This window comes from Meriones unguiculatus, chromosome 16 (genome assembly GCF_030254825.1).
Source record: "Meriones unguiculatus strain TT.TT164.6M chromosome 16, Bangor_MerUng_6.1, whole genome shotgun sequence".
Taxonomy (NCBI): Eukaryota; Metazoa; Chordata; class Mammalia; order Rodentia; family Muridae; genus Meriones; species Meriones unguiculatus.
Genome location: NC_083363.1, coordinates 55,801,498 through 55,815,689, shown reverse-complemented (window position 1 = coordinate 55,815,689; position 14,192 = coordinate 55,801,498). Strand labels below are relative to the sequence as shown.

The window sequence follows — 14,192 nt, the reverse complement described above, 5'->3', positions numbered from 1 at the left end:
ACATTTTATTATCTTTGTATCCCAGCTATATCCTGCTCCCTCATTCCCTCCCAATCCCACCCTCCCACCCTCATCTCCGCCCTGCCCCTTTCCAAGTCCACTGATTGGGGAGGACCTCCTCCCCTTTCATCTGACCCTGTTTTATCAGGTATCTTCAGGACTGGCTGCAAACTCCTCTGTGGCTTAGCAGGACTGCTCCTCCCTCGGGGGAGAGGGGGAGGTCAAAGAGCCCACCATTGAGTTCATGTCAGAAATAGTCCCTGTTCCCCTTACTAGGGTACCCACTTAGATACTGAGTTACCATGAGCTACATCTGAGCAGAGTATCTAGTTTATATCCATACATGGTCCTTGGTTGGAGAAACAGTCTCATATAAGAGCCCTGTGCCCAGATATATTTGGTCCTTGTGGAGCTCCTGTCCTTTCCAGGTCATACTAACTCCCCCTTCTTTCATATGATTCCCTGCACTCTGCTGAAGGTTTGGTTATGAGTCTCAGTATATGTTTTGTTACAATGCTAGGTAAAGCTTTCAGGGGCCCTCTGTGGTAGCCTCTTGTCCTGTTACTTGTTTTCTCCTACATCCAATGCCCATCCCATTTGTCTTTCTAAGTGAGGATTGATCATCTTACCCCCGGTCCTCTTGTTTATCTTAAGATTTTTTTTAAATTAAAGTTATTTTTAAAATGATGTTATTTCAGTATTTTTTAAATATGTATGTATATTGGCTATGTATATTGGCAGTATACTCAGAATTTTTGCAATCAAAAATGTACTTGATTTATATTATAAAACAAGAAAGAATGCCTCTATTCTGCTAGTTTCCCTGTAATGAGATATCAAAAACACAAATAAAATATGTCAAAGGTGTTTTTCTCATTCCTTTTATTTCCAAGCTTTCAGGTTTTTTAAAAAAATTATTTTATTATTATTTTACAATCTATTCACTTTGTATGCCAGTTATAACTCCCTCCCTCATCACTTTCTGGTCCCTCCCTCCCTCTCTCTTCCCCCTCTATTTGCTTCCCCTCGTCCACTGCCAGGGGAAGTCCTCCTCCCCTACTATCTGACTCTATCAGTTTTCATCAGGACTGCCTGGATCCTCTTCCTCTGTGGCCTGACAAGGTCACCCTGCTAGGGGGAAGTGATCAAAGAGCAGGCAACCAACTTCATGTCAGACACTGCCCCTGCTACCCTTCTAGGGAACCTACTTGGACACTGACCTGACTGTGGGGTACATCTGAGCAGGGGTTCTAAGTCCTCTAATGCATGGTCAATGGTTGATGCATTAGTCTCTGCAGGTCCCCCTGGGACAAAATTTTGTTGATTTCCTTGTGGAGCTTCTGTCCCCTCTAAGTCTTTCTATCTCCCTCTTCCATAACATTCCCTGCACTGTGCCCAAAGTTTGGCTGTGAGTCTTAGCATCTGCTTCAATCCCCTCCTGGGTGGAGTCTTTTGGAGAATATCCTTGGTAGGCTCCCATCCTGTTCCTTCTCTTCTACTGCTTCTGGTGTCTATCGTGTTTGTCCTTCTGAATGAAAATTAAGCATCTTTTCTACAGTCCTCCTTGCTGTTTAGCTTTTTTTGGTCTGTAGATTTTAATATGTTTATACTATATTATATGGCTAATATCCATGTATAAGTGAGTATATATCATGTGTATTTTTCTGGTTTGGGGTTAGCTCAGTAATGGTGATCTTTTGCCTGCAAATTTTATGACTTCCTTGTTTTTAATTGCTAAGTAGTATTCCATTGTATAAATGTACCACAATTTCTGTATCTGTTCTTCGGTTAAGGGACATCTAGGTTGTTTCCAGATTCTGGCTATTGTGGATAAAGCTGCTCAATAAAGTTGAGCAAATGTCCTTGTTGTATGGTTGAACATACAGATAAGTGGTTGTACAAGTTTACATTCCCACCAGCAATAGAGTAGTGTTCCCCTTTCTCCACATTCTCTCCAGCATGTGTTGTCACTTGAGTTCTTGATCTTAGCCATTCCAATGGGTGTAAGGTGAAATCTCAGGGTTGTTTTGATTTGCATTTCCCTGAAGACTAATGACATTGAGCATTTCTTTAAGTGTGTCTCTGCCATTTGATATTCCTCTATTGAGAATTCTCTGTTTAGCTCTGTACCCCATTTTTTAATTTGATTATTTGGTTTGTCGGTGTTTAGTTTTATAAGTTCTTTATATATTCTAGATGTTAGCCCTCTGTCAGATGTAGGGTTGGTGAAACTCCTTTCACAGTCTGTAGACTGTCATTTTGTTCTGTTGACCATGTCCTTTGGTTTACAGAAGCTTTTCAGTTTCATGAGGTTCCATTTATTGATTGTTGCTCTTAGAGACTGTGCTGTTGGTGTTCTGTTGAGGAAGTTGTCTCCTGTGCCAATGAGTTCAAGGATCTTCTCCACTTTTTCTTCTAACAGATGTAGTGTGTCTTTTTATGTTGAGGTCTTTGATCCACTTGGACTCTAGTTTTATGCAGGGTGATAAATATGGATTGCTTTTGGTAAGATGGCCATTTTCACTATGTTAATCCTACCTATCCATGAGCATTGGCAATCATTCCATCTTCTGATATCTTCTTCAATTTCTTTGTTCAGAGACTTGAAGCTTTTTTCATAGAGGTCTTTCACTTGCATGGTTAGAGTCACACCAAGGTACTGTATGTTACTTGTGAAGGTTGTAGTTTCCCTAATTTCTTTCTCAGCTCTTTTGTCTTTCATACACAGGATGGCTACTGATTTTTTTGAGTTAATTTTGTATTCAGCCACTTTGTTGAAGGTACTTCTCAATTGAAGGAGTTCTCTGGTGGAATTTTTGGGGTCGAGCATGTATACTATCATATCATTTGCAAATAGTGATACTTTGACTTCTTCCTTTCCGATTTGTATCCCCTTGTTCTTCTTTAGTTGTCTTACTTCAAAAGTTTGAAGTACTTTTTGCGTACTTCAAAAACTATGTTGAAGAGATAAGGAGAGAGTGGGCATCCTCGCCTTGTCCCTGATTTGAGTAGGATTGATTTAAGTGTCTCTCCGTTTAGTTTGATGTTGGCTATGGGCTTGTTGTACATTGTCTTTACTATGTTTAGATATGTGCCTTGTATCCCTGATCTCTCCAAGTGTTTAAATATGAATGAGTGTTGGATTTTTGTCAGATGTTTTTTTGGCATCTAAAGAGATGATCATGTGGTTTTTCTCCTTCAGTTTGTTTATATGGTGGATTACATTGATGGATTTCCATATGTTGAACCACCCCTGCATAGCTGGATGAAGCCTGCCTGGTCATGGTGGATCTTTTATGTGCTCTTGGATTCAGTTTGTGCGTATTTTATTGAGTGCTTTTGCGTCAATGTTTGTAAGAGATAGGTCTGAAATTCTTTTTCTTTGTTGGATTCTTTGTGTGGTTTAGTTATCAGGGTGACTGTAGCCTCATAGAATGGGTTTGGTAATGTTCCTTATGTTTCTATTTTGTGGAATAGTTTGAAGAGTAGTGATGTCAACTCTTCTTTGAAGATCTGGTAGAATTTTGCATTGAAGCCATCTGGCCCTGGCCTTTTTTTTTTTTTTTTTTTTTTTTTTTTTTGGATGGGAAACTTTTGATGACAGCTTTTATTTCCTTTTGTTTCTGTCAAAAGATTTTACTTTTATGTAAACTTTGATTTTATTGCATTACTATTTTGAGTCTTAGGATGGCAAAATTAGGGGTGATACATAGACTTTAAATCTTTGTGGAGTCACTTGAGTTTTTGATATTAGCCATTCTGACTGGTGTAAGGTGAAATCTCAGGGTCATTTTGATTTGCATCTCACTCATGGCTAAGGATGTTGAGCATCTCTTTAAGTGTTTCTCTGCCATTCTATACTCCTGTACAGATTCTCTGTTTAGCTCCGTACCCCATTTTTTAATTGGATTGCTTGATTTATTGCTTTTTAACTTTTTTAGTTCTTTATATATTCTGGATATCAGCCCTCTGTTAGATATAGGGTTGGTGAAGATCCTTTCCCAGTCATTAGGCTGTCCTTTTGTTCTGATGACAGTGTCTTTTGCTTTATAGAGGCTTTTCAGTTTCATGAGGTCCCATTTATTGATTGTTGCTCTTAGAGCCTGTGCTGTTGGTGTTCTGTTTAGGAAGTTGTCTCCTGTGCCAATGAGTTCTAGGCTCTTCCCCACCTTTTCTTCTAACTGATTTAGAGTATCTGGTTTTATGTTAAGATCTTTGATCCACTTGGCAGCTCAGTATCCGAGTGGGTTTCCCTAGTAAGGGGAACAGGGACTATTTCTGACATGAACCCAATGGCTGGCTCTTTGACCTCCCCCCTCCCCCGAGGGAGGAGCAGCCTTGCTAGGCCACAGAGGTGGATATTGCATCCATTCCTGAAAAAAACATGATGAGCTAGATTCAGATGGAAGGGGAGGAGGACCTCCCCTATCAGTGGACTTGGAAAGGGGCAGGGAGGAGATGAGGGAGGGAGGGAGGGGTTGGGAGGGAATGAGGGAAGGGGCTACAGCTGGGATACAGAGTTAATAAACTGTAACAAATATTTAAAAAATAAAATAAAAATCTTTGTGGAGGGAAAAGTAAGTGAGAAAATGGTAGAGAAGTCCATTTTTTGTTCTGTTTCCCCACCCTGTTACTTGACAGAACTAAAGCAGCAAGAATGTGTTTACTTCTCACGTGAGAAATGCAAGGACCCAAAAATCTCATCATTGGTTAGCTCCGTAGCCATGAAAAGTAAAGGTCAGAACTTGGGAGGTGTGCACTGTCTAAGCCAACATCACGCAGAGTGCTGGTTAGTTCCTGTATAACCTTGGGAGGAATCTCCACGCACCTGCCCTGCGTCTGTGTTAAATTAAACCCTTACCATCTTACTTGTTAAAACACCCATCTTCACGTACTTTATCATTTGTAAATATTACTTGTATCTCAAAACAGAATTTTGAAAAAAAAATAATCCATCCTTTTTATTTCTTGCCTTCTTTTTCCAGTGTCCAACATAATGCTCTGCTATCTTTTTTCTTTAAGGAAAAAGTTTAATTAATGAACAAGGTGCTGTCAGTGTTGTGCAGCAAAAACAAGAAAAGACAGATTAAAGCTTATTTCATTTGGCTTTGTTGAATCCCCAGGTGAATGGAATAGTGTTGAGTAGCAGCCAAAATGTGGGATTTGAGATTACTTGCTTCAATATTGAATGAAGGCTCAGCTGAGGGAGAGAGGTTTGTGTGCAGTGTTTCCCGTGGGGGGATTGAGATGACCTCCTTTGCGTACCGTGGCGCCTTGAACCCGTCTCGAAGGAGCTTCACAGCGTGTGCTTCTTGAGCAGGCACCTGCATTTTGCAGGCTTATGCTCCGTGAGGTTTTCGTAACAGGAAGAAAGGGGCAGAAAATGATGATATGAACCAAGAAAAATTTGCGATCTGGCAATCCACAATTTTTAAAGGATTTTCGTTATCAAAAACTGATAGATGTCCCTGCCTCACAGGCCATACTATATCTCAGTTGGATTTGACACAACTCAAACCTAAGTCATGTAACTGTGTATATTCATGCATAAAGCAGGTCCCCGAGCAAAGGTTGTCAATTGTGAATTGGGTGGTACTGAGAGAAGAGAAATTCTTTAGCATTTATCTGTTTTAGGTAGTTGCTTGGTGAGGGTCTCATTCATGGTCTGCTGTTACTCAGGTTTCAGAAGTAATATTGTGTTTGTATTTCTTAGAGATAACTTGATTTGGTGATTATTAGTATTCAACAAATTAGTCTTTAAAGCTTCACATCAAAATATTATTCCTCTAATTTTGTGTGTTGTGTTTCTCATTATGGCTGTGCTCATTTGTATGCCGTAGAGGACTTCAGAAGCAGCGTTTGAATTTCAATGAAAGTTAATCTACATATGTGGAGGCTTGTAGGCTTGTGATCCCAGAAGCTGTCAAGGCACAGCCCCGTTCTTAGGTTTGCGGTCATCCCTGGCCTTCATTGTTCGAATCTGACCATTTAAATGATTAAATTTCAATTAATATACAAAGTGTTTTCTTTAGAAACAGCTTTTCTTGAAAGCAGAGTGGGAAATAATTTCTAATAACATTGAGTTTATGACACAGCAATCTAAAAACCTACAACAGAAATTTCTATGGCAGAATGGTAATTTGGAGCATTGTTCACATGTATGAACTTAAAGGTAATGTGCATGGGTGTGCTTCATGAAGAGAAGTATTTTGTATAATATATTCAAATAAATTATTGAGGTAAAATTATAAGCAATTGATTTTTTTCTTAATGTCTCCAATTCTGATGTAACAGAGAAACAGTTAATACGGGATGAATCCTTTAACGTAATTAAACAGTATAGGAGAATGTTAATAGCTATACACATTTGTACATTCCTGTAGAGCTGAAACAAGGGGAATAAATCCAGCACAAACTCAACTTGGAGACTTAGTGGGATAATATTACTCCATTATTTCAGCTCTAAAATAGTAATCAGAATATGGGACATGCTGTTATAAAATACTGATTATTAAAATTTGAGTGACTGCTTTTAGATTTATAAAAAGTAATTCTTTGAGAGTTGTGCACAATAGATTTTAAACACATTGGCTACCCCACCACCCTCTTTTACCACCCTTCACGTAGCATCCTCCAGCACCCTCCCATCCCTTCCCATCCAACTCTGAGATCCTCTCTTTTTTCTTCTTCATTCCTCATCAAATTCAGTGTTTCCCTTCTAGCCTTGGGGCTGGTGCCTGCCATAGAGCGTAGTTAGCCTCTCAGAGCTCACAGTGCTAAAGAAAACTGACTCCTTTTCCCAGCAGCTAGCAAATATCAACAGTTCCTCAACTACTGGTGGGATCGTGTCTGCCTCCCTCCTCTGATGTTGGGAGTTTGGCTGGCTGGAGCTTCCAAAGGCCTTACACCTGCTGCCATAATTGATGTGAGAGAGTCTGTATGTGTATCTCCCCGTTGTGTCTGGAAATCATTGTTTCCTTGATGTTATCCACCACTTCTGGCTCTTATAATCTTTCTGTTCCCTCTGAGTCTTGAGGGTGGGCTGAGCACTTCACAGTTTTTTTTGTTGGTTTGTTTTTGCTCTGCATCATGATCAGTTTTAGGGGCTCAACGTTTGTATTAATTACCATCTAAGGTGTAGATAGACACTCTTCTGTCACAGCTCCACCTAATGTATGCTTCTGAGAAAGTATACCCGTTGTTAGTGACATTAGTGATATTCTGAGAATAGTTACTAAATAGTTTTAAAAATTTTTATTAATTACACTTTTTTATTCACTTTGTATCCCCCCATAAGCCCCTCCCACCTCCCCTCCCAATCTCACCTTCCCTCCTCCTTCTCCAGGCATGCCCCTCCCCAAGTCCACTGATAGGGGAGGTCTTCCTCTCCTTCTTTCTGATCCTAGCCTATTAGATCTCATCAGGAGTGGCTGCATTCTCTTCCTCTCTGACCTGGTAAGGCTGCTCCCCTCTCAGGGAGGAGGTGATCAAAGAGCAGGTCAATTAGTTCATGTCAGAGGCAGTCCCTGTTCCCACTACTATGGAACCCACTTGGACACTGAACTGCCATGGGCTACATCTGTACAGGGGTTCTAGGTTATCTCCATGCATGGTACTTGGTTGGAATATGAGTCTCAGGAAAGATCCCTGTGCTCAGATTTTTTGGTTCTGTTGCTCTCCTTGTGGAGCTCCTGTCCTCTCCAGATCTTACTACTTCCCACTTCTTTCATAAGATTCCATGCACTCTGCCCAACAGTTGGCTGAAAGTCTCAGCATCTGCTCTGATAGTCTGCAGGGCAGAGCCTTTCAGAGGCCCTCTGTGGCAGGCTCCTAAGTTGTTTCCTGTTTTCTTCCTCTTCTGATGTCCATCCTCTTTGCCTTTCAGGATGGGGAAAATTCACTTTTAAAGTGAGAATTGTTATGAAATATTGTGTTTTTGATTTTGTTCATTATTACACTACAGACTGAAATATATGAGTCTGTATTCAGTAGATAGTTTACCATTCCCCACCTGTTCTCTGAGCATGTTCATGTTTGACAACTAATAATGACATTTTAATTTTACATTAAATTCCTATGAATGCATGAGAGATTTGTTATGGTGTTCAGGGCACCAATAACATGAAATAATGGTTGCCTTTAAACATTACTAGGGTGGTCAAACTGAAGGATTAAAAAGCATTTTTTTTCTTCTATCGGTTTCTGTTTCGTGTCTCCTGTGTGTAGATTGTTTGAAAGAATGGCATGGCAACATAAATCCAGTGTCATAATGAGAAACCACATTGATGCTGAAAAGCAAGCAGATAACCTGAAGCCAGACAATGAAATTTACATAGCCCTCCCCTGGTAGAGCTATCTTCCTGCATTGCTGAGAACACAATCTGTCAGTGATTTGTTATGTGTGTTTATAAGAAGGCAGCCACTTTGTTTTGGGGCTCTAGTTCTGAACCATCATCACAATCTACATGATGAAGTAGTGTATCCTGTGACATAGCACTAAAGGGGAGGGAAACATTTCTCTTCCTTCAAACATTGCACTCTGCTGTTGACATGCTGCTCCTTTGTAGTGAATCCTATTCGTGTGTTGTTTGTATAGGCAAGTGATGCACTGTTCTGATTGCAAAGAAAAATGCTAATAACTCTGAGCATAGAATCTTTTTGTATAAGATGTATTTGAACTCTGTAATTAAGTGTGCACACCCATTGAGGCTAATGAATTTTGTTACTCAGCCTTTTCCTCCCTCTCACTGCGAAGTACTGTAGTGTTATAATTTCTATGGCCTACAAGGCAGTCTGTAACTGACAGTGACAGTGCAAACAAAGACATATGATGCTTACTGCTATAAGACAGAAAGCCCTTTTTGCGTCCCTGATACTGTGGACTAAAGTGACTAGACAAAGAAGAATAGGAATATTCTGGGGGTGGGGGGAGGAAGTGGACAGAAGCTAACCATGGGTAGAACTAGACGGGATGATGCTCACCTCACAGAGGCTGAGGACGTTTTCTGTTTGGAAATGTATGTAAGAGTCATTATTGCTTTATCCCTGAGGAGAAATTGGATTATCTCCATTTGTGTGGTCTCATGGAAGAGCTGGCAGGAAGTAAGCTGTGGTTCCCACACTCGAAAGGGGCTTGTCCTGCTAAGCGGTAGCATTATGTAGGTTAGGCTAGAGTAAGTGAATCTCTCCTTTCAGTGCCTTAAGTTTATGATTATTGAAATGACCCAATCCATAGGCATAGTGCTCAGAGTCCTAGGAATTGAGTGTGCTGTCATCATGCATCGTGGACTTTTACCCCATACCTGTGTGCAGGTGGAAATAAAGGTTCAGGGTGAATATTTGGATTGGCATTTCGTGAATGAGGGATCAATGGTGGCAGACAGATCTGAGACGTGGCACCATAATGATGGTAAATTAAAGGCAGAGCTGGACAGTAATTAAAGCAATATAAACAGATTTTCTTTAGGAACTCCTAGAATAGAGAGAATGAGGCACAACATCAAATACAGCATCAACCAAACATTTATAGCCAAAGAATAAGTGGAGTCAGTGGATGTAAACTTAAGGGAAAGAAACCTCAGGAGTATGGCAAGGATTAGGAAAGATGAGAGTTGAAATCACCCCCTTTGTAAATCACACCCTTCACTGGCTGCAAAGCCTGGGATCTCCAACACCCCAGATATTTGCTCGATTAGTTTCATAGTGACCCTTAATGGAAAGCAAGTGGCCACTGTGCCATACTGGTGTGCCTCGTACTTGCTTAATACAGTGGAGCACAGACATGTCCTGCCCACTCAGGTTTTCAGTTTATTGCCCATTGGCACAATTATTCTTAAACTTAAATTCTTAAATAACATTTCAAAATTTCTATCCATGTAATGCATTTTAGTGTTATGCTTAGTAATTTTACATGAAATTTTGTCCTAAGTTTCTAAGCTTCCCAGAATATGCATTTTATTTAAAGAAGCATGGGAAATAGAAAAAGTCTGACCTTTTATACACATATTGTTCTGACTGTTAGATTCAGAACTCTGAAGATCTTGCTCTTTGGAAACGACTCCTTAAGTGTGCTCTGTGGCTTCTCAAGGCTTAGCAAGTATTGCTTTGGTGTCATGGAGGAACATTTGACATGCTCCGTGAACCACTTACAGCTTCTGATAACTTTGTTTTGAAAGCTTGCGAGATTGCTGAGTAGTGAAAGAGTGGCATAGTCTAATAGTCTCTCCAGATTATTTAAAGGCTTCTATCGTCTGCCAGTTGTCAGAGTCTGATACTCAATTTAGAAACTAGTTTGTTTCTTTTTTTCTCATAGTTTTTACTCAAGTTATTACTTTACGTGAGACATTTACCTTAATCTACACTCCTCAGTTGAGTTTTACCTAATATTTTGTCATATTGAATATTCCTCTAATCAAACACATTATCAGAGGTACATTGTCTTTCCTTGCTTGACCAGTGGGTTATAGACATCACATAATAGAGGAATTAGAAAATCAACAACCATCAGGCACAGAAAACATTTAATGGTAGCACCAAAATGGGATGATGCCCTTTCAAAAGCAAGGAGTCCTTCCATGTGCAGTGAGTTCATTTGTATACTGTTGTTGAGCTAGATAGCACAGGAGCAACTGATCACCTAAGTACAAAGTACAGCGTAACATGCCATAAGATAAACACAGGCGCGTGTAATGGAAATCAAATATGGAGTGAAGAGAAATATCCTAGAGGAGTTTCCCAGGGAAATGCCACTGAAGTGTGGAGGAAGAGACTGCTTCTGACCCCAGCTTCTAAGATGAAGCATCATTGGAAAAAAAGAAGTGGCAGTCTAAAGATGTCATTGGAACCTATGATTTTAAAAATATCCTGTTATTGAGGAAGTGCTGTATTATGGAAAGAACTTGGGTTTTGGAATCAGTCTTTTCAGAATCCACATGTTTTCCCACATTGCTATTTATTTAATGTCTGTTATATTACATTGCTTCATCTCTTTGAACTTCAATTTCTTCTTATGTACCGTCATAGGGGGACTGATTATTTGAAATGACCAAATGGGATTGCACTTTTAAAAGCACCTAACAGTATGTCTGGTGGCACCTAAGTACCTTTCAATGAATGTTAAGTCCCTTTGCCTCCTCTTATCTTATTCATTCTGAAGTCCCTTGCATCCTATTAGCTTGCTTTATGAACTCAGAAGCAGGGGTTCCAGGTAGGAGGCAATTGCAGTGGCTCATTCTTCATCAGATGTTTGCTGACAGCTTGTTTTCTGGAGTGGAAATGCAGAGGACAGCAGTTATTTGAAGAGACATTTTATAAGTAGAATGAGTTAGGATGTAGAAATTAAAGGGCACTCTTAGGAGGAGGGCAGAGAGTTTCCACCCACTATAATTTCTGAAAACAAAATTGGGAGGGTGAACTGATTATTATTTTCTGCAACAGATTATTCTCATCATTAGCCGTAAACAGTTGGCCCTCCATGGCTTTGGGCTTTTACATCCATAGATTCAGTGAGCCTCAGATTGAAGTATTTGAAAAAAAATCTTGCATCTGTACTAACTATGTGCAGACTTTTTTCATTGCTGTTATTCCTAAACAAGACAGATAGCATTTATATTGTATTACTCCTTATAAATAACTTGGAGATCATTTAAAGAAGATGGGAGACTGCAATAAGTTGGATACAAATATTAAACTCAGTTGGTGAACTATTGTGCATTGACTTGTAGATTCTAATATCCCTGGGATTGCTGGGAGCAATCCCCACTAGATACTAGAGATTAGGAGATGATTATAACCTGAACTGTCTCCTACCTGGGAACAGTTATATTGTTGTTGTTTCTTTAAGAAGTTTTGTTAGTACACTGCAGAGAACAGTGGGTATGGCAGTAACAGAAAACCCTGTCTCTCTCTCTCTCTCTCTCTCTGTGTGTGTGTGTGTGTGTGTGTTTATGTCATAAAAGAACCAAGAGATGGATAGAGTGTGCATGTCTGTGAACACTGAATCACTTAGCTCTTTGATCCTAGCCAGTGTTTATTACTGACACAGTTAATACCGTATTGAGTGACTTGGTGTCTTTTTTTTTTCTTCTCAGTTTGATAAAGGTTATTCTTACAATATTCGTCATAGCTTTGGAAAGGAAGGCAAGAGGACAGACTATACACCTTTTAGTTGCATGAAGATTATCCTAACCAATCCACCAGGCCAAGGGGATTATCATGGTAAGTGTTTGTGCTGGATGCTGGCTGATGGCTTTTTGCATTCCTGAAGGGCCTGGCTTACAGCTTCTGTCAGTCATCAGTGTCAAGTTGGAGCACCATTACTCTTGACAGTGATTTGTCTTATTACTGAGCTCACTCAGCCATGCTCAGCTTGTCCTGGAGTAGGCTGCCCAGTTCTCTTTCATCTGCTGTCCTCTGGCTTGTATTCTGCAAGGGTCTAAGGATATAAGTGTCTTAAAGCTGTGTGAGGTGGGGAAGCTCTGGTTTCAGAATAGAGCATTTTGTTAATGTTTGAAAGGCCTTATGCAGAGGAACAGTGTATTTTTCTTCCTACTACTGTCATCTGATTAAAGGAGATAAGTAAACAGCTTAACAAGCCTCACTGTCAAGTGTATATATCAGTTTGTACACACACACTAAATTGTTTCTCACTTCAGCAACATATTTTCTAAAATAATTCTATCAGCACATCTTTAAAAGCTCCCCATTTCTCCTGGTATGTCAGGTAATGATTAATATTTTATATTAGTAACCTTTCTAGATTGCCAAAGCTTGCTATAACCAGGTGTCAGTTTTTTGTTTTGTTTTAGAATCTTAAATGAAACCACTGTAGAAAGATCCCATACTTGTAAGGTGATAAAAATTGGATGATCACAAACAATATTTTTAGAAAAACTCTGTGTTTAGAGCATTTAAAAATGAGTGTACATGGAGCTGGAGAGATGGCTCAACAGTTACAAACAGTTACTTCGTTTGTGCTGTTATAGAAGAGCCAGATTTGGTTCCCATCACCCTTTCCGGATGCTCGCAGCTGCCTGTGACTCCAGCTACAGGGTATTTGGTGCTTTCCTGGCCTCAACGGGCAAGTCTGCTGGTACTCATGTGCTGTGATGTAAATACAGAACTCTGACATCATGAGTCCTACATCTAAGACTAAGTGACTAGCACGCAGTCATTGCGTGCAGCATGCATACTTTAGACCAGGTGGCTCACGTCTGAAGATTTCAGTTCCTCTACGAACAGCGCTGCACAGATGAAACGCTGGCATAAAATTCCACTTGGGTGCCTCCGATCTTGGGCAATTGAAAGCACAGAGAGTGAACCTGCGCTGGTCTCCACGAGTGCTTAGTCTGCTTCCTCACTGCTTGCTGTACACGTTTACCTTCCCCCCCCACCAAATCAGCTGTTTCAGAGCTGCATCAGCTTCGCCACGAAACTGAACAGAAAGTCAGCGTGCCCGTGTGCCCTCGTCCTCACACTTGATGACCTCCTCCATCGGTGCAGTGCGTGGTCGGCACCTGTGGTTAGTGCCCAAAGCTCGCAGCTGGACACATCTACAAAGCCGCATAGACTGTGGAGCGTCGTCTTACTGCCTGATAGTTCCCTGTGCACCCTCCTTGCCCCAGTCTCTGACAGCCACATTTTGGACTTTTTTAACATTATTACGCTTGCTTTATGCTTATTTTTAAAACACTCCATAGAAAATATGAAAAATACATTAAAAAGTTTTTTTTTAATTTTTTATTTAACTTTTATTAATTACACTTTATTCCTTTTGTATCTCCCCATAAGCCCCTCCCTCTTCCCCTCCCGGTCCCACCCTCTCCCCCTTTCTGCAGGCATGCCTCTCCCCAAGTCCACTGATAGGGGAGGTCCTCCTCTCCTTCTTTCTGATTTTTTTTTTTTTTTTTTTTTTTTGTTCTTCTCAATGCAGTTTATTCAGGAACCTTGAACAATCTGACCCTGGGGAAAGCCAGCCCACAGCTTAAATAGCCTCAGGGTAGCCAACCCCAGTGTGCCTCATGGGCAATGCAGATAGGTCCACATACACGGAAGCAAGCCAGATCCTCAGCCTTAGCCAAATATGGAGTTGTTAAAGTTTTTATCTCATATTTAAGCATGGTTATTACTAACATCCCCTTCTCTGGTATCTAGATAGCAAATGCTTAACCGTTTGCCTCCCGTTCTAAAACTTG

General features: G+C 40.4%; 1 protein-coding gene across 4 annotated transcripts in view; it reads left to right on the top strand.

Annotated features, from left to right (window-relative positions):
* Positions 1–14,192, top strand: part of Prim2 (DNA primase subunit 2) — a 226,208-nt gene that overhangs the window by 181,180 nt on the left and 30,836 nt on the right. For 3 of the 4 annotated variants that reach the window (XM_060369819.1, XM_060369818.1, XM_060369821.1), the window contains one exon: positions 12,090–12,216. The exons of the other annotated variant lie outside the window; for it this stretch is intronic. In XM_060369819.1, the coding sequence (XP_060225802.1) occupies positions 12,090–12,216 (127 nt within the window). The remainder of the gene's footprint in view (positions 1–12,089; positions 12,217–14,192) is intronic. 4 annotated transcript variants of the gene reach the window in all.